Source organism: Bidens hawaiensis, unplaced genomic scaffold (assembly GCF_021521415.1).
Source record: "Bidens hawaiensis isolate Kalapana, Puna unplaced genomic scaffold, B.hawaiensis_p1.1 tig00078530_1, whole genome shotgun sequence".
Classification (NCBI taxonomy): domain Eukaryota; kingdom Viridiplantae; phylum Streptophyta; class Magnoliopsida; order Asterales; family Asteraceae; genus Bidens; species Bidens hawaiensis.
Genome location: NW_027503453.1, coordinates 17,089 through 37,992, shown reverse-complemented (window position 1 = coordinate 37,992; position 20,904 = coordinate 17,089). Strand labels below are relative to the sequence as shown.

General features: G+C 36.3%; 2 protein-coding genes across 2 annotated transcripts; one reads left to right on the top strand and one right to left on the bottom strand.

Annotated features, from left to right (window-relative positions):
* Positions 1–2,230: 2,230 nt before the first annotated feature.
* LOC143606945 (phytyl ester synthase 1, chloroplastic-like) lies at positions 2,231–10,007 on the top strand. The gene is made up of 13 exons (XM_077082557.1): positions 2,231–2,630; positions 3,054–3,105; positions 3,174–3,229; positions 3,319–3,477; positions 3,559–3,663; positions 4,797–4,897; positions 5,030–5,151; positions 5,519–5,627; positions 5,734–5,864; positions 6,327–6,717; positions 8,270–8,383; positions 8,744–8,829; positions 9,549–10,007. The coding sequence occupies exons 1-13, from the start codon at positions 2,231–2,233 to the stop codon at positions 9,847–9,849; spliced, it is 2,127 nt and encodes a 708-aa protein (XP_076938672.1). The 3' UTR covers positions 9,850–10,007.
* A 1,724-nt stretch (positions 10,008–11,731) lies between these two features.
* LOC143606946 (threonine synthase, chloroplastic-like) lies at positions 11,732–15,708 on the bottom strand. Its single transcript, XM_077082558.1, has 3 exons — positions 15,597–15,708; positions 12,319–13,242; positions 11,732–11,805 (listed from the first exon to the last, which is right to left on the bottom strand). The coding sequence occupies exons 1-3, from the start codon at positions 15,706–15,708 to the stop codon at positions 11,732–11,734; spliced, it is 1,110 nt and encodes a 369-aa protein (XP_076938673.1).
* Positions 15,709–20,904: the final 5,196 nt, after the last annotated feature.

Here is a 20,904-nt window from a genome sequence, read left to right as displayed (position 1 = left end):
AATGACAAAGATTTATGGCTATAAAAGAAAGGAAAATTGGTTTTAAAATACTCCCAACTATCATGTGTTGGCAAATAACGGGTCCAACTTTGCATTTGGCGGGTGGCGGTCCCAACTAAAGACCTATTTGTTTTTAACGGTCCGCGACTAACGGATGACTAACTCCGTTAGTCGGTTGCTGAGTTGGCAAGCCTAGTTGTCAAATATTGCATATGTGGCAGCTTATGTGGCAATCAAAGTAATATATATATATATATATATATATATTTATATATATATATATATATATATATATATATATGTATGATACATGTGTTGTCTACTTGTCTTCCTCCTTTCTGTTTAATTCTCTAGCAGCCACCACCATCGCCATCACCTGCAACAATCGTCGGAAAACAAATCACCACTGCATCATGTTTTTCCGGCTCCTCCCTCCCACTGCATATACCTACCCGCACCCACATTTTTCCGGCGAATAAACGATCACCCACCACCACCAATGGGTAGTTTGAATCCAAAAAATCAAAAATCGTTTCTTTCCGGTGGGTTGTTTGAATTCCAGCAAGGCTCTTCAAGATATCAATTCGAACACCATTCGAGGTAATAAATATATCATTCAACTCGTTTTTATCAACCAAATAAAATCCCTAAGATTTTAATTGCAATCCATAATCAACTAACACGAATTATTGATTTGAATTGGAGCCCGTTTCTAGACTTCTAATGAAAAAACCCACCATTGGAAACCTAGAACTAAAATTGACCTGAATTTTAGTCATCCGTTAGTCGCATAACCTTTTAGGGTTTTTCTTCCAACGAGATGAAGAAGACGATTGGGAGCTCAATTCCATCAATTTGGTATTTTAGGGTTCTTCAGTTTGATCAATTGGGTATTTTAGGGTTATGATTTTGGTCAACTATGTCACCTGATGTTTATAAAGAGATCACAACCACGTAATCGTTCCACGTCAGATGGTTTTTAACAGCTGGATGACCATCTCAGCATAATACTAACGGAGTTATAAATCCGTTAGTCGTGGACTGTTAAAATCAAATAGGTATTTAGTTGGGACCATCACCAGCCAAATGTAAAGTTAGACCCTTTATTTGCCAACACATGATAGTTGAGAGTATTTAAAACCAATTTTTCTAAAAGAAAACCCTTAAAAAATAATAAAAAATCATAACTAAAAAAAACGAAAAAAGTATAAAACTAAACCCCCCCCCCCCCCCCCCCCCCCGTCTTCATTGTTAAAAAAAAAAACCCACAATATTGAGGAAAAATCATTGTGTTTTTTTTTTTCGTAATTGACTTGGTTTTTTCTTGATATTGTATATTATGTTATATTTTGCGATCTATTATATATTTTTTTATTTATCATTGCGATTTTTTATTTATTTTCGTGATTGTGTGTTTTTCTTAATATTGTGTCTTTTTCGTCTTTTCTTGAACGAGAAATATGGAAGAATTATTTTAGCTTTTTTTACTTTTTTTTTTCATTATTGATTTTTATTTTGAGTTATAATATTCTTTTATTATTATTATTATTATTATTATTATTAAATTCTTGTAGGGGGCTTTTTTTAGATACAAAGCCTTCTCACAATTATCATTTTTTCTTTTGTAATTTAACATTTTTCCTATAATAATAATAATAATAATAATAATAATAATAATAATAATGATGAAAATTATTGGATGTATAAGTCATTAACTTGAGCAGCGTTGTAAGTAATGGCAGATTGGGAGTTGCTTTCCACCGTTCCGGTGGCCAATGCACGTCCATTTCAGCCTCATAATAATATATTTCCACCGGCTGGCTTCTCATTTCGTGGCGCAATTACGAACATCAAATCAATCAATCAATCAATCTCATCCTTAATCCTTCCTTCCTTGACGTGCAATTACAACATCCATACAAATACTCTCCACTCATGGCCACAAATCCTCCACATCACTTCAACCGCCTGCCTGTACAAATCAATCACTTCATTCATTTTAACTTAACTGCATTTCACTTCAACTCTATTTCCTATACTACATCACTACCGCTTTCTGTGCTATTAATATCTGTTCGTTATTTTTAGCATTCCTAGGTCCCACACGCTTCCTGTTTCCCATTTCAATTCAAACAACATCACATTCATAAATTCAATTCACTCCTACTACAATTATTATTATTATTAGGTTTCCATGATTCACATTGTTTGAATCTAGGTTGTTACAGTCATGTTAGTAAAAGCTACACCTTCACTTCTGAAACTCTCACCGTTTTTAGGTTTCAAATCATGTTATAAACAATCAGTAGGTGGTGGTTATAAGCACCGGTCCAATCGAGTTTCGGTTTTGGCTGTTGTGAATGGTGTGTCTTCAGTTTTTGAGGTTGAGAAGAGGGAGGCCATTGGTGGTTCTAGTGTTGTTGCTGTTGATGGTAAGAGTAGTGGTAATGAGGGGAAACTTGAGCCCTTGTGGGACGATGGGTACGGGACTCAGAGTGTCAAGGATTATCTTGATTTAGCCAAGGATATTATTAAGCCGGATGGTGGACCGCCAAGGTGGTTTTGCCCCGTGGTTTTGGATGGGAATGATGGTCCGTTACCAGATTCACCGGTTCTTCTGTTTTTGCCAGGTAGTTTTGTTTGATATTTGGAGCTTTTTATGCTGATTGTTCACATCACATGTCCTAATAGAGTTTATTGTTATATCATAACCATAGTTAGAAGATATGATTTGATTAGGTTTTCATTGTAATTAGCCTCGTTGTACTTTTGTAAATAGTTGATTAATAGTACACAATATCTTACAGGGTTCTCATTATTTCTATACGCAGAACCAACATTGTAGTACATTTTGTTGTAAATGTGATACATATGTCATACTATGTTATGATGTTTCTTGGTTTTGTATGATGCTATGATGATTGATGATATCTTGTTCTTTGTCGCTTACAATTAGTACTATAAGAATTCTTGAATTGTTCTGCAATGTAAAATTTTACACACATTATAAGACAAAAATCTCTGATTTATTTAAATTTGATGTTTTTGTTTAGGGATGGATGGGCTTGGATTGGGCCTCATTTTGCACCAGAAGTCTCTTAGAAAGTGAGTCAACTCATTTCTTATAAGTCAATGTACTAGCTATATGTATTTAATAACTATTTTAATTGCAGGGTTTTTGAAGTTCGATGCATGCACATCCCCGTTTATGATCGAACACCATTTATAGGTCTTCTATTTACTTGTTTATATCTGTAGTGTCACCATTTTCTCAGGCTTATTTTGCTTTAATACTATATTCTTACTTTATATTTGAAGATTTGGTGGCATTTGTGGAGGAAACTTTGAGGGTTGAGCATGCTTTATTTCCAAGTAGGCCAATATATCTGGTTGGAGATTCTCTTGGAGGATGTTTGGCTCTTGCAGTTGCTGCACGCAATCCTGGAATCGATCTAGTGGTTATACTGTCAAATCCAGGTTACTTAAAACACAAGTTATTTTGTTGAACTTGCTTGATAAGTGTTTATAGTAACAACATGTTTTAATTATCCATTTCAGCAACTTCATTTGACAGGACACCATTGAAGCCTATACTTCCTGTCTTGGAGGGCATACCTGATACACTTACTGGGACAATACCTTATCTTCTTAGCTTTGTAATGGGTATATCATCTGTCTATATAAAATGCTAAATTTGATAATTTTAACTACACTATAACCAGTACATGCTTGACTGGTCAAATGTAACTCATGTCCAACCTTATACCTTACAAATAAGCCAGTAAATGAACCGAGAAAACACGTATGGAGAATGTTCATGTTCGTATGCTTAAATTTAAACAACCAAACGTGGTTTTCTTGTTCGTGTTCGTTCGTTAAGAAAATGAGTGTGTTTGTGTTCGCTAATAGTATAAACGAACGGTTCACGAACGTAAAAGAACGAACATAACTGAACATAGATGAAAGAAATAAGTTACATAACTCAGTGAACACCAAATAAAAATAAACAAGAAAAAAATCTGTTGGGACAAAAAGTTTATTAAAACTAGACAACATTGTGATGAGAATCATAAAACTAGACTAAATTGTAATGATCCTACGAATTTTAAGTGAATATGTAAATGAACAAACTTAAACAAACATAAATGGACAAACTTTGAACATAAGCGAACGAACAAGACATGTGTTCATGTTCATTCCTTTGAACAGTTCACGGAACGTTCGGCTCATTTACAGGCCTACTTATAAATATCTGTTGTGATACCTCTTCTTCTTGATAAGTCAGGTAAGTGGAAACCCATATCTAGTTGAAGTTAGAAATTAGTTTATTTATCCGCAGAATTAAATTTTATTTAGAACCAACATACATAATGTATTGAAACTGTTTACATATCTAATTAAGGTTGGAATTTAGTGTATTTATCCCTGAAATCAAGTTAACCAACTTTAAATTTTACTACTTCAAAGTTGATGATATATGTGAAGAGGAGTTTATCCTCTTAAAAGTAAAACTAATTTTGCCTTTAGTTCATTAATTCATTCAAAATCATCTACGAGTTGATTTTTAATTGTTGGTGCTTTTGGTTATGTACATGTGGATGTATGTAGATGTGTATTTACGCGTATATGTATGAGTGATTTAGTTTTTTAAGCATCCTACTTGTAGTGTAATACTGTAATTGGAAAGTTATTGTTTTACATGCAATTTAGCAATTTTAAGCCATTCTCACCGGTTAATTTTCAATGCAACTACAAGTTTAATGATTAGGATTATCTTCTTTTTGTCATCCTATCAGGTGATCCTATAAAAATGGCATCGGTGGATGATGAATACTCATATATCCCAAATCTTGAGAAACTATCTGACAACCTTGTTTCTTTGCTTCCTCGCCTTTCAGTAAGAATTTCTTGCATAAATTAGAGTTTTAAGCCACTCTTGTTCACGCACATGTTTTAAATGCCATGTATGTTATCTATACTTTGTTAACTTGAAGCTCGTTAAGATTTGATTGTGTTTTATTAATATCAGGGGTTGTCTGATATTATTCCAAAAGCAACACTTAGTTGGAAGTTAAAGTTACTTAAATCTGCTGCTGCATACACTAATTCTCGTCTCCATGCTGTCAAAGCTGAAGTGCTTCTGCTTGCAAGGTTACTTACTCATCCACACAATATGCTTTCTTAGTCATGTAATTAGCTAAAAGGATAACATTCATTTTTTAAAGCTTCACAAAATTTTTAACAAAAGTTAGTGCTAGACCTCAAACATGTTATAAATTTAAAACCACAAATACTAAACTTGTTGCTATTAGCTTAGCTTATTGTGCATATTGTTTATATTTCTTTTATGATCTGTATTTAGTAAATACAGATCATAAAATAAATATAAACAATATGCACTATCAGCTACGCTAACAGTCGCCTTTTAAAGTTAGTTCCCAAACCTGTTAATTTTTGCCAAACCACATGGACCATTTATGTAATTAACTCTATTTTAAATTATGTGTTTACATTTTAGTGGCAAGGATAATATGCTTCCTAGTAGAGATGAAGCTCTGAGGCTTTCAAGAAACTTGCAAAACTGCAGAGTTTGTTTTTTTAAGGATAACGGTCACACTCTTTTACTGGTACTCGTTTGTTGTTCCTCATTATTTATTTCATCTGTTTCTTTTAATCATCCTGTGTTTTGGAGCACACATGCAATTAATAAAATGTTTTTTTGTGTTCTTTCAGGAAGATGGTATTAATTTGTTAACGATAATTAAAGGCACTACAAAATATAGACGGACATGGAAACATGATTTTGTAAAGGACTACCTGCCTCCTAGCATGTCAGAATATAGAAGTGGGCTTCAAGGAAATGGGTAATATCCCTATTCTATTTTAAAGTGCGACATCATACAATATTAAATTATCTTGCTTGTATAGAATTCTGAGTTTCTGCATTGCTAGCAAACAGAAAAGGCAATACACTTACCAGTTATTTAAAAGCATAAGTTCTTACAGACTGCACATTCGTATCTTTTTAGTTTTTTCATGATCTCTTCTCTATTTATAGACATAATCGCATAAAAAGGTCACAAGCTTTGGTCTGATTTCTGTTTTGGGTAACATGTAACTCAAAACTTTCATAAAAAAAATGTAAAATCTTGGCATTCTAAACTTTTTGATTTAGGCTACAGTAAATGAAAACCATTTTGAAGTTTGAGGCATTCGTGAGTATAAAATATGTTATCCGAAACAGAAACAAGATAGAATCAGGTTCCCTTTTCATATATTTTCCATATAAAAAGATTGAGCATACTAATATTAATGCTGAAATTCAGGTGGTTCCAGTTTGCTACAAGTCCAGTGATGTTTTCTACTTTGAAAGATGGTAAAATAGTGAGAGGCCTTGCTGGTGTTCCGGACGAAGGTCCCGTGTTATTAGTCGGTTATCACATGCTCTTGGGATTAGAACTCGCGCCACTAATTTTAGAATTTTTACGAGAGAAAAACGTCATAGTTCGTGGCATAGCGCACCCTGCACTGTTCACAATGAATTCCAATAATGGAACAATCAATTTGAATAGTGGGCTTCAAGAATTTTCATATTTTGATATAATGAAAGTATTTGGTGCCTTACCCGTCACACCAAGCAACTTCTTCAAGTTATTTTCATCTAAGTCTTTTGCCCTACTTTATCCAGGCGGTGCACGTGAGGCTCTTCACCGGAAGGTAAGGTTTGTTTACCCAAAACACTTTTTACCTTAATTTTAAATATTTTCTGCAAATAGTTATAATATATGATGATAATATATTCTTTTTGAATAAAGTAGGCTAGTAGGTTGTGTGATTTATGATTTACAAGTACATTTAGAGCAAGTTTTAACCCATTTGGTCCATATATTTGTTTTCTTCTTAGCTTACCATGTTGACCCGTTATATTTGTATATTAAAGAGTAAGTGTTAGCTACAGTAACAAATTAAGGCCCAATATCATCCTGCCATGTGGCCGAGGGTTTCTTTTTTCTATTTTTTTATTTTGACTTTGCAGTTTATTTCATTCCACTTCCTTGATGCCTTGGGTTCTACGTCGGAGTGATAGCGGTCATGATATGTTTTTGTATTCACGTTTTGATATTCGAGTTCGTGGCGTTTTTATTATTATTATTATTAATATTATTTTATTTTTGAGTTTGCAGTTTCTCTCTTTCCATTTCCTTGATGCGTTGGTTTTACGTTAGAGTGAAAGCCGTCATGATATGTTTTGTATTCATGTTTTGATATTCGAGTCCGCGGTGGAGTTCCCTGCACAAAGTGCGTGGGGGAACATTCCTTGTTTGAGATTAAACATAACCATATTGGACCTGTTTGTAAGAAAACGAGTGAAAATTATTACATATACTAGATGTAGCTTTCAGTTTGTCTTTCTTATTGACATTCAAGTCAAACTTTTTAGCTTTCTTGTATACTGGTATAGATCATTTACTGTTAGATTAGTTATATAATTATCATGTTTAGAATGTGTCTCTGTGTAACATTATTTTCTATAAACCCTAGAGAGAGACACTTAGAATCTTGATTTGGATTGGAGGGAGTACAAATACAAACAAATGGAAAATCAAAGGTTTATCGCAATCGAATTAACCTTTTCTTTTACTATTTTGTGTAATATGATTGCTTTAATCATGTTTGTTTATCACGGTTCAAAATTGAAGTTGGTTTACATTTCCTGTCTGGAAATTTTGAATAAGGTCTAGGGGTAAATGAGTACATTGATGTTTGTTTTTTAATTGATATTGTAAGCGTTAACTGGTTTCATTGTAATGCATCAGTTTCTCAATTAATAATAAAAAAGTTGGTCACTATATGATCAACAGTGAGTTTTCTGGTTGTTCCTTTCCTGTTTTGAATTAATTGTGCCAGCAGAACATACCTACGTTTCCTTACCAAAGTAGCAAATTGTTGCCATTTGGTGCAAACATCATTACGCCAACTACTCATCATTACGCCGACATATTAACCTTTAGTACCATTTAATGCAACAATATGCTCACCATATTAAGAAACGGTAAGTTTAAATGGTGAGTGACCGAGTGTAAAGTTGATTTCCTACATTGGTACAACAGTGCAAGGTTGCTGCATGGATAAGCAAAAGATTTATTAGTTTTCTTAGAATAAAGCAGCTTGTGAAATTCGTTGATTATATGGTTTATGATGTAATTTTTGTGTCTGTGCAAATACATATATTCAGTTTGATGACTAGCTTTGCTCATGCACTTACCAGGGTGAAGAATACAAATTGTTTTGGCCTGATCAACCAGAATTTGTAAGAATGGCAGCAAAATTTGGTGCCACTATTGTGCCCTTCGGTGCTATTGGAGAAGATGACGTCGCTGAGGTAATCAAGCCCTTACACACACACACATTATGCGTAAACCTTAGGGCACACTCATTTCAGAATCAATATTATGCTTCAATAAAGTTGAAGAAAAATGGTTTATCTGCTCTCAGTTTTATTAAAGAAAGTATAACACAGTGCATGTGTTTTCATTTTGACAAAATGCTATTATGCCATATTTTTTTAAAGTAAATTAAGCATATTGAAATGCACATGCATTCTATTCTGGTCATTCATATAATAAAGTACAAGGATGAAAGTGGTTCTCAACATGTTATTGGTTCCGAAATAATAGTTTGTAACACTCTTTAAAACCCATTTCTTTCTCATTATGTTTCGATGGTACTTTGATATTTTCAGTTGGTTCTTGATTATGATGATGTAATGAAAATCCCTGTGGTAAATGACTACTTGAGGAAAACAAATGAACAGGGTATTAGACTAAGGTGAATTACTTCCCCTTTAGTCTCTTTTGTTTCTAAACTTCTAAATTGATCGTGATCGTGTTACTACTTTAACATGACACTTTCATAAATGATAAACCTGTAGCATATTTTATATTGTTTTAACTTTATTGTCAACTTTTTTCTCCAAAACCTTAAAACAAACCAAACGAACATGACATGTTCGTGTTCGTTCGTTTATCTTTAATAGAGCAAACAGTCGAGCATGAACAGTTAAATGAACGGAATGTTCTTGTTTGTGTTTGTTAAAACTTGAGTGTGTTCGTGCTCCTTTATGTTCATGTGTTGATAGTCTAAACGAATGGTTCAGGAACATAAACAAGCACAAACGAACGAACCTAACTGAACATAGATGAAGATCAATTAAAATTAAATGTGAACATCAATTTTTCGAGCCTGAAAATTAATAAAACTAGACTAAATTGTAATGGATCTAAAAGTTTTGTATGAATATATAAATGAACGAACTTAAAACACACTTAAACTAACAAACACAAACGAGCGTAAATGAGCAAACATAAACGAACGTTCATGAACATAAATGAACGAATGAGACGTGTGCATGTTCTTTTGTTTATTATATAAACGAATTTTCTGCCAAACAGTTCACTAAACGTTCGGTTCGTTCACATGCCTAACAATTGCCGTAGTCAAAAGGATAGACCTTTGACTTCTAAAGTCAAACTTATGTTTTGGTTCAGGACTGAAATGGACGGAGAAGTTGCTAACCAGGATTTTTACTTTCCTGGCCTGCTGCCAAAGGTACCGGGCCGGTTTTATTATTTATTTGGTAAGCCCATAAGAACCGAAGGGAGGGAAAATATGTTAAAAGATAGACAAAATGCAAAAGATCTGTATATGGAAATAAAATCTGAAGTCGAAAAGAGTATGGCGTATTTGATTAAGAAACGAGAGGAGGATCCTTATCGTGGGGTCGTTAATAGGGTCATAAACCAGCCGATTACGACCCCGGTGCACCAAGTTCCAACATTTGACCCTTAAGAATGTACATTTTACTTATTTTGCAATCATAACAGAATTTATCTACTATGGTGGAAATTAGAGATGAATTTGATGTAAATCTTACCTATACAATGGCAATTAAGGATTGCCCTTTTATAAGTTCAAAGTTCAAACATATTCCTTGTAGTGTTTAAATTCATTATTAAAATAGTTAATGATTCATGTATCATTAATTTTTAAAATTTATTCGTTGTAGCGTTTAAATTCATTATTAAGATACTTAATGATTCAAGTATATTCAAATGACCGGAAAAAAAAATCTCTTTAACGATTCCTGTGTCAAATATTTTAATTTTTAAATTTTAAAAAGAGAATAGGAATACAAATTTATCATTACTTCTAGGAAAAGACCAATTTTGAAAATAATGATGCTCCGAAATTATGACACTCAATTGGGTTCTTGGTTAAGAAAAACTTTGAAATTACTCAGTTTATTTGAAGTGTGAGTTTGTCACAAGATTAAAATTTGAAGGGCTTTGGGATAAATTAAGGTTTGAGATATGCAAATATATTATCCATACATCATTGACATATTATACTAGTATTGTGATATTTCATTTTGCCATATTATAGAAGCCATACAACCAGATACGACCCGTATGACATGGGCAGAACATCCGTACATGCCGCATTTAAGTGCTATATGAGATGATCACGGGCCCGCATAAACCACTAAAACTGACTGATCTGTAGAAATGTGTTGTCTTAGACGTATACGACATGTGTGATGTGACAAAAATGCAAATATGAGTGATATGGTAGGTTAATACGTATAGTGTAACATCAAGTCATCAAGTCGACCTAAAATAGCTAAATATTTTAGGGATGTTTTGTAATTTTTACCTAAACTTTTGTAGACTTTTGAAGAATTGTGACTTGGTGTGAGTGCGCGCTCAAGATGGCTAAGTTGGTTATTCTTTTTAGACTGTTCTTTTGAAACACAAATCCTTAGTTACAGACTCTTTATTTGGGCTATTGTGGCATATAAAGGTGTCATTAAATACTTTTTTTTACGGTCAATTTTTATTCTCCACCTTCTTTACAAATTGTAAGACTTGAACTTTAGTATTTGCTAAGTAACACCAACATATTTTCTCTTTTCAATGTCCTAGTTGAAATATGCATTCAATTTAAATAGCAGTTATTATATTTATCATTATATTGAGATTTTTTAATGACCAATAACCAACCTTTCAAAAGTTAAGTTTATTAAATAGTCATTAAATTTTTCTATAAAGTCTAGTTTACTTTTTATTATATATTACTTATTTACTTATATTAATTATTTAATCATCTAATCATTCAAATACATTTTTTGGGGATCTACGTCTAAATCTAAGTTAATGAACACAATTACACTGATGAAATAGTAAACAATTGATTTAATCCTTTAAATGGATTAGTATCACATTAATTAAATCCATATTTAAATTATGAACTAATTAGTATTATTAAAGAAAATAAGAAGCAGAAAATCATAAAGCTAATCGAGGTTTCATTTGGAAGAGCAACTTTGCATTAACTATAATCAAAAGATTACAATCTGTTGACCCCCCTCAACCTTAGCTCATCACTCATTCACTGATAATCTAGTACAAGAGTATGCGGATAAGGTGAATGTTGTGATGCGTAAAAGTTTTGATGAAGAAGAGACTCTCTTCTTCATTATATACATGTGTGAAACTACAGATGAGCTAAAGGTGAAGTGACATCTAACAAATCAGTTACAAACTACTAATAAACTAAATACAAACAACTGTCTATCAAAATAATCCTATGCTAACTTCTGATATTTGCTGAAACAACTGATGTTTGTGTCATAAGTTGTTAGTCTCCAGTTGTTTGGATATCAATAGTTTGCTTAAACAGTTGTTGTGTCGTCAATCCTTTCAAATCTGCAATTTGCAGTGTCAGATGTTTGGAGCAGTTGATGTGCTAAAAGTAGTCAAATAGTTATTAAGTAAATTACGCTAATCTAGACACTAAGTAATAATCTAGACTTTTTAAAACTCGACTAAACTACTGACTGACAAGTGAACCGATCGACTCTAGTATAGCTAAGTAAGTCCGGATATCGAACCCACGAGACTCTTTAAATTACGTATATTAACTAATTAGACACAACTGACCAACATGATTATTTATTTTATATTTATTGGGGGGGGGGGGGGGTTAAATTAAGGACTATTGGTTTTTATTGGTCCCAAGTATTTCATTTTTGCCGGCGCTGGTCCCAACTATCACTTTAACTGCCAACGGTCCCAACTTTCACACATGTGTCTGCCACCAGTCCACGACTAACCGAGTACTAACTCCGTTATGTTTTAGATGACGTGTCCATCCTACGTGTTAAAAAACCTTGACGTGGCTGCCTGCGTGTATATTAATAACAAAAAACCCTTCTCCTCCTTGAATATATAATAATATCAGCAGATGACAATTTAATACAAATCCCCAAATCGATATCTTCAATCGATCGAGAACCCAATCGATCAAGAACAACCCCAGCAGCCTGCGCACACACGAGCCTCGGAATCCTATCAACCAACCCCAACTCTTTACACATATGAAACCCTTTATAAAACGCGTAAATATTCCCCAAATTACCCCCGGGAACAATAACCCAATCCGGCACCTCCCAGTCAAACTGCTGCAAGATCTCGATCGCAGCAGTCTTTTGCCCCTCTAACCTCAAACTATTCAACGAATTCGCTAAATAAATCGGTAACTCAGACGTAACCTCCCTAACCAACTGCATACACCCATCGAAATCCGTATCAAGACTCAACACAAACGCCCTATTCGCAATCGGCTGAACCAACTGCGCCATGGAAATCTTGTTCGCAGGCAAGAAAACAATACTCGGAATACCTGCGGACGCGCAGTAGGCCGACAACGCGGCCGACGTGTCCCCGGTCGACGCGCAGCCCACCCCGAAAACGGGCCGGTTCATTTTACGCAAACGATTAACCTGACTAACTAACACAGTCATACCCAAATCCTTAAAACTACCCGTGTGACTAATCCCGCAATGCTTAACCCACAAATCATTCATACCCAAATGTTGTTTCCCAAACCTTTCGGCCCAGAACATATTCGAATTACCTTCGAAAGCCGATACGATATCGTCGGAATCGATCTTGGGCAAGACCCATTCTTTTTTGGACCAGACACCCGACCCGTATGGCCAAGTGGTCTTGCCGATGCGTGAATCGAATAAAGACTTCCAGTAGGATCCGTCGAAGGCTTTTAACGCTTCGATGTCGTCTTGGACGTCGAGTAAGCCGCCGGAGCGTGAGCGGTAGACGATCGATTGGGTTGTTCTTGATCGATTGGGTTCTCGATCGATTGGAGATATCGATCGATTGTCATCTGCTGATATTATTATATATTCAAGGAGGAGAAGGGTTTTTTGTTATTAATATACACGCAGGCAGCCACGTCAAGGTTTTTTAACACGTAGGATGGACACGTCATCTAAAACATAACGGAGTTAGTACTCGGTTAGTCGTGGACTGGTGGCAGACACATGTGTGAAAGTTGGGACCGTTGGCAGTTAAAGTGATAGTTGGGACCAGTGCCGGCAAAAATGAAATACTTGGGACCAATAAAAACCAATAGTCCTTAAATTAATTAATATTAAACTAATAAAAATAACTAATTAACAAAACATAAGACACTTTAATTTGATTGATTCAAATGATAAAGAAAACCACCTAGGCTAGAATCCCCATAAGTTGCAGTTATCAATTAGTTGGAAAATACTTGTTATGAAACTGTGATCGTAAAATAGACACTTAAAAAGAAAACCCGAACATGATCCCTAACCCTTATCAAGAAGACACCTATGGGTTTCTAATAAGTTTTAAGACACACTAGTTTATATATTAAACTCTCTTACGGTTATTTAATTAATTATGAACGAGTACCTTTATGGTGAAATTCTACCTTACAGCGCGGAAATCAAAGGTAATTCAATATACTCAATTGACTCGATAGACAATGTTAACCAACCAAACCTAAACGGACTCCTTACGAAGAACTAAATCTAGAAATATTAATCAACAAAGATATAACAATAACCTATCACCTTACAGCTTTTTAGGTTAGCAGCACACTTTTATTCATTTGGCTAATAATATTATTCATGTGGTTTTATTGCAAATCAACCACAAACTAGTTAAGAACACACAGTAAATGACCTAACAAAATCATATTATATGACAGACAATCACCAAAGATAATGTGGAATAATAAAATTCATCAAACAAACCAAACACACATATGCATCAATCAAATAAAATCAAACAGTTTACTAATTCATAAAACCATAACGAAAAGCAAAATCTCAATCAAAATCCAATATTAACAAAGGTTCGTCATAAACCTAGGAAGTCTATAATGTTTAAACTAGCATCTTAAAATCAAACAAAATAGTAATAAAAGAAATCATGGTGAAAAATAGTAGAAATGAAATATTAAAGGCGATAAAACCCGTAATCTTCGATCTTGATCAAGTAGCGCTTCACCGGGTGATTACTTGCCTTCAAAACATCCAAATACTGCCACCCCAAGCTCCAAGAAACTCCGAATTCGGCTCTGGTTCATAGGGAGTTATTCAGGTTAAGGTTAAGGGTGTATTTATAGTGAATTGGCCCCAAAACCTGACCAAAATCGGAAACTTTCGGGAAAAATAAACTGGTCGCGCCGCGCGACCAAGTATGAAGTAGCTAGCCGCGCGACGCGGCATGCTTCAATGGAGGGGGTCGGCCAGACCGGTTCTCCTTCTGGCTCATTTTCTGATGCGTTCTGGCTTCTCGTTTAGGCTTTTTTTTTACTCGTTTTTTGCCCTTTTCAACCATGATTAACTTCCGGAACCTACAAAACACAATTATGTTAGTAGTATATAAATCTTAACTAAAAACGAACAAAAACTAATTAAATATTATATAGAATATACAAGGGATATGTATATATATATCATTATATCAGCTGTAATTTAACAAAATACCGTTATGGAGAACAACTGATGTTTGTATCATTAGTTGTTTGGTTTCTGGTCATCAATTCTTTGCTAGGTTCAACAATCTCCCCCCCTGGACTGATGATGCCAAAACCATTTATACTTTTGCTCCATTGTATTATCTTGATTGTCTTCTTTTGGCTGATTCCTTGATGAACTTCACGAATTCAGCTCATAGACTATCATCTTCTTCCATTAGCAAAGGAAGGTCTACTTACATCATGGTTGTAAAAATAGCCCCTAGGCACCGAGTACTCAATGAGAAATCCCCGCCTAGGCTGAGTTATCGGTGAGCCATCCCCGAGTACTCTCCAACTAAGGCCGACTACCCACCGACTAAGGCCGAGTACTCCAACCTCCTAAGTCGATCGCTTAGGGTCCGCCTAGCGATTTTTGCAACCTTGATTAACTTTCTCACTTTTGAATCTGATTGGATTTGGAGGTACAATAAATGTTGATAATGATGATGAAGAAGGAATGAACTTGATATTAAAATCAAATCCCATCTTGGCATCCCTGTGAAGATCCTTGATAGCTTGCATTTCTTCTTTTTCATACAACCTCCTTATTTTGGCTTGTATAGCCAAGTTCCTTGCCCTGAGCCCTTCAAAAATTGTTGAGGTGAACAGAGCAGGTGTTTTATCTTTTCTTTTCTTTTTAGGGAGCTTGATTTATGATAAAACTTTTGGTCCAGGGAATATACTTGGATTCTTCTTTCTTTGTCTTACCAAATTTCTATAAGCAACCCTTAGCATACTAATTCCCCATTTTGCAGTTTCTATTCTAGAATGAAAACCAGCCTTAGCTAACTCCATCTTTATCTTGAGATTTTCCCTTTCATTATCCTCATTTATCCTCATTTTACAACATCCCAATCAGGTTTAGGATGATCCAGATCAGGGTCTTTCTAAAAGTAGTGTAACATCCCATTTTCTTGTTTCGGTTATTAAAATAAAATATGAGTTATTATGAGCCAGGCTAGTGTTGGGTTAAATAGATATGGGTTATGGACTTGGATTATAAAAAAAGTAAGAAAAGACCATGGGCTTGAGCCCATGACCCATAGTATATAAATCAAACTTATGCATTAATCCATTCATTTACACATATTCCATACACCATCAAGAACACACACTTAGCTCTTTCTCATCCTACTTTCTCTCTCTAGCTGAAATCACCAAGAAACCCGAGCATCAACCCGATGTAATGATAGTATGATATTGTGTAGATCCAAACCCGCTAGATGTAGCCACGAAACGACGAGCCGACACCTTAAACCGATCAAAAGTCACGAGATCCGGATGGAATCGGGTTCAAACCGATCAAAAGAGGAGCTTAGAGGTCGCCCTAGCTCAGATCTGGATCGAATGGGACGAAAAACGGTGCAAAACAGTGTAAAATGGGGTAGAATACGTTTTTTCCGGCCACCGTCCAGTTTTCTGGCATGGCGGCGCCAGAAAGACGGCGCCGGAAAGGCGGCGCGAGTATTTAAGGTTGTTAGAGAATGTTTATGACATTCTCTGACCTACCCTAACCCTAATTCGTTACGGGAATATAACGAATTAACCCCTGGTTCATTATGCCAATTCGCTATGGAAGGATAACGAATTAGCTTCATTCGCTAACTCATTCGTTAAGCAATTCGTATGCCAATTCATTAATGAAAGACTGACGAACTAGCTCCAGTTTGTTAAGTCCAATTCGTTAAAAGGACCAGTTCGTTATAAGGTCCAATTCGTTACAAGGACCAGTTCGTTATAATAGTCAATTCGTTATAAAGTAACGAATAGGTTCATTCGTTATAAACCCAATTCGCTAAGAACTGGGTAACGAACTAGAAGTTTAATAAAATGACAGAACAGTCCCTGGACTTAGAGATGAAAGGTTTAATTACATAGAGGCCCCTGAACTTTATTAATATATGAAAGATACCTTTAAAAGGCTAACAAGTAACGATTAACTAACCAGTTACCGAATCAATGAAGTAAAATCGGCATAGACTCTTAAGGTTAATTAAGTAAACAATAAGAAGGGCTAGAGCAGTATTTAATATTGTGTTTATTAAACAGTTAGTCGTGCACAACTAAGGAAAGGAATAACAATTAACGGTGAACGTAACCGTGTTCATGTGAGTTTCTAGCCCCACTTCCTTGTTATGTTTTTGGGGCTGTGTGCATACTCGATGTGATAGTTAATACACTTGCCTTAAGTGGTAAGTGTATGCTTTGTATGATTCATGTATGATGAATGCTTGACGGTGCGTGAACAATCTTCGGATATTGCATGCACCGTCAGGTGGTAGTTAAAGATGTGATTGCTATATATGATGTATGTATGTTATATTGATAGTACGTGAACGATATTTGGATATTGCACGTATTGTTAAGGAAAGTATGTAAAGAAAGGTATGGTGTAGTTGCATGAACAAAGGGACTAGACCCTAATAAATATCCGTGAGGACAGGGACCAAACCCTAATAATATCTGTGAGGATAGGGACAAAACCCTAATAATATCTGTGATGTTGGGGACTAGACCCTTATAATATCTGTGAGGTTATAGGGCGGAAGGCTCTTTAAGTAGTATGGATAGCGATGTATGTGAATTAATTGTATGTTGTATGATTAACTAGAACTCACTTAGCGTAACTGACTTTTAGTATACACGTAGATGAGTAGGATGAAATAGCTCGCTTGAGGGGAACACGTGGCACATGATTAAGAGACTGGCATCCGAGGACTCTAGACGTCTATTGATTTATGTTTAATTTGAAAGACAATATGTTTGATAAGACAAGTTATGGATTAATGTGTATTGTTTTACAAATGTTTTAATATCCCGTGAATGTTTTATTAACTCTGATGTTTAGAACTATGTTAATGAGTAAATCCAACGTCCAAAGTAGGGCACCAGTAACAGGGCCTTACAAGTTGGTATCAGAGCAAAGTTCGAGAGATTTAAGCATCTTACATGCTTAGAATTGAACAAAGAATGAGATTTAAGTATGAAAAGAAAGAAGATGCTAATTCAAGAATGCCACTGGCCACTGTTATTATGAGAGGATATATATATATATATATATAGTATTATCATTTTTACTACGTGCTACTATCAATGATACTATAGTTGAACTTTGATTTTCTTTTATATTGCCGCATACATATGTAATCAAGAGCTGAGGGTCTCTCTGAAAGCCACCTCTCTATCCCATTAGATAGAGGTACGGTGTGCCTACATCCCACCCTTCCCAGACTCTACTTATAGTTTTACTATTGGTGGGACTCCACTGGGTATGATTGATTGATGTGTGTGTTAGGGATAGGGATTCTTGACTGTTTGATTGATTAACTGTTTAAGTATAGAATTAACACAAATAGACTCATAAGAGGAAGTGTATAGGACACGGAAAGTAACGTGATCAGCTAATCACAGCTGGCCACTGTTATTACATGTTATCCTTACTATCCTTGTACTAAATGGTTCCTTGAGTGATGACGTTTGTGTTTCCTTATAGAATGTGAATGGCTGGAGCTAAGAAAGTTGCTGGAAAGGGAGGACGTACGGGACGTCGTGGTAGGCCACGCAGTGTCCGGGAACCGTCGGTAGAATCATCTACTAACACTAAGGGAAAAGGAAGTGCAGCTAGTCGAAATCCAAGCAACAACGAAGGGGTTCAACTGGATCCCGCAATTCAAGCTACCATTGCTCAAGCGGTAGCAACTGCTGTGAAGAACATGAATCCCGAAAAGTCTGCTGAGAAGTCTGGGGAAAAGTGTAAAAAGGATGATGAGAAGGAGAAGAAGGAATCAAGTGTGGTTAAGTCGGTGAAAGTCGATGATAGGAAAAGAGGCCGAGGTGGGTGCAACTATAAGTCTTTCAAAGGCTGTGACCCACCGAAGCTAACTGGCTTGGGAGACGCAATCGCTACTCTCCAATGGATAACCGCAATGGACAAGGTTATCCGAATTAGCGAATGCCGTCCCGACCAAGCTGTGGGTTATGCTACCCAATCTTTTGGTGATGAAGCTATGTACTGGTGGGAATCTGTTGAACAGAGGAAAACCCGGGAGGAGATCAAAGCTATGAGGTGGGATGATCTGAAGGAATTGGTGATCAAGAGGTATTGTGTGGATGCAGAAGTTGAAAGGGTTGGAATGAAATTCTTGAGTTTGAAGGCGGGTAAGATGACACACCGCGAATACACCACTGAATTCAACCACATGTCAAGGTTGGTGCAAGACATGGTGAACACTGAGGCCAAGCGGATCAAGTGTTACCTTAGGGGACTGCCGCAGAATGTTCGCGTCTTGGTCAAGGCTAGTAGACTTGGCACTTTTGATTCTGCTGTAGGGCTAGTAGAAATGGTTTACGACGATTTGTCAGCAGATGATGTGGTGATGGAAGAGAAGAAGGATAAGAAATGGGTCGTTCATGCTAAACGACCCGGTACTCAGTTGTGGAATCCTAGGGACAAGAAGCAAAGGGTATGGGAGAAGAAGTCGTGCAAAACTTGTGGTAAAATGCACGGAGGGGAATGAAAGTGGAGTAGGAGTTATGATGTTTTTCACAAATGTGGGAAGGCTGATGGTGGGGAATGCATGCTTGGGTCTAATGTGTGTTATAAGTGCGGGAAGGCAGGGCATTATGCCAATGAGTGCAGTGCAAAGCCCGCGTGTTACAAATGTGGCAAGACAGGCCATATGGCAAGGGAGTGCACCGATGGTGAGGCTGGTGTAAGTGGAAAGAAAGATGCCGATCAAGCAAGGCCAAGGACTAGAGCCTACATGCTGACCCAGGAACAAGCCAGACAGATTTCTGATGTCGTGACTGGTACGTTTTTAGTAAACGGTATTTCTGCATCCGTATTGTTTGATTCGGGTGCAAATAAAAGTTTCGTAGCTACACCATTTAGTAAAATAGCAAAAATGAAATGTTTCCATTTGTCTGAAACCTTTATAGTAGAAACCGCTAGTGACACTTCGGTTAAAATAATGAAAATGGTTAAGGACTGTAAGATAGAGTTAGAGGGACATGAGTTCCCTGTTACGTTGTATGTTACGACCTTGGGAGGGTTTGATGTGGTTTTGGGAATGGATTGGTTGTCTGAGTATGAAGCTCAGATAGTGTGTAAGAGTAGGATAATAAAGCTAAAGTCCTTGGATGGTAGTGCGGTGACGGTTTATGGTGATAAGGAAAGTTCTGGGCTTAATGTCATTTCGATGATAAAAACCGAGGGTTTGTTAAGGCGAGGGTGTGGCGCTTACCTGGCGTATGTTGTCAACGCTACGGTCGAGACGAAGGAAATGAAAGACGTTCCTATAGTGCGCGACTAACCAGAAGTATTCCCCGAAGATCTTCTGAGGTTGCCACCGGAGCGAGAGATATAATTCTAGATAGAGTTAATACCAGGAGCCTAGCCCATTGCGAAAGCACCCTACCGTCTAGCGCAGTCCGAGATGAAAGAACTGATGTCCCAACTGCAGGAACTCCTCGACAAGGGTTTTATAAGGACGAGTGTTTTTCCGTGGGGCACACCGGTGTTGTTCGTGAAGAAGAAGGTTGGAAGTATGAGAATGTGCATAGACTATCGCGAGTTGAATAAGCTTATGGAGAAGAATAGATATCCTTTGCCAAGGATTGATGATCTGTTTGACCAACTGCAAGGTTCAAGTTGGTTCTCACGAATAGATCTCAGATCAGGCTATCATCAGCTAAAGGCGAAAGAGGTAGACATCCTAAAGACAACGTTTCGGACGCGGTATAGACATTACGAGTTCCTCGTAATGTCATTCGGTCTAACGAATGCCCCCGCAACATTTATGGACATGATGAATAGGGGTGTGTCGGCCGATGTTGGATAAGTCAGTTATCATCTTCATCGATGATATATTGATTTACTCAAAGAGCGAGTCTGATCATGCTGAGCACCTACGAGAAGTATTGGAGACTCTGAAGAAGGAGAAGTTGTATGCTAAGTTTTCGAAATGTGCGTTCTGGTTGCGAGAAGTGCAA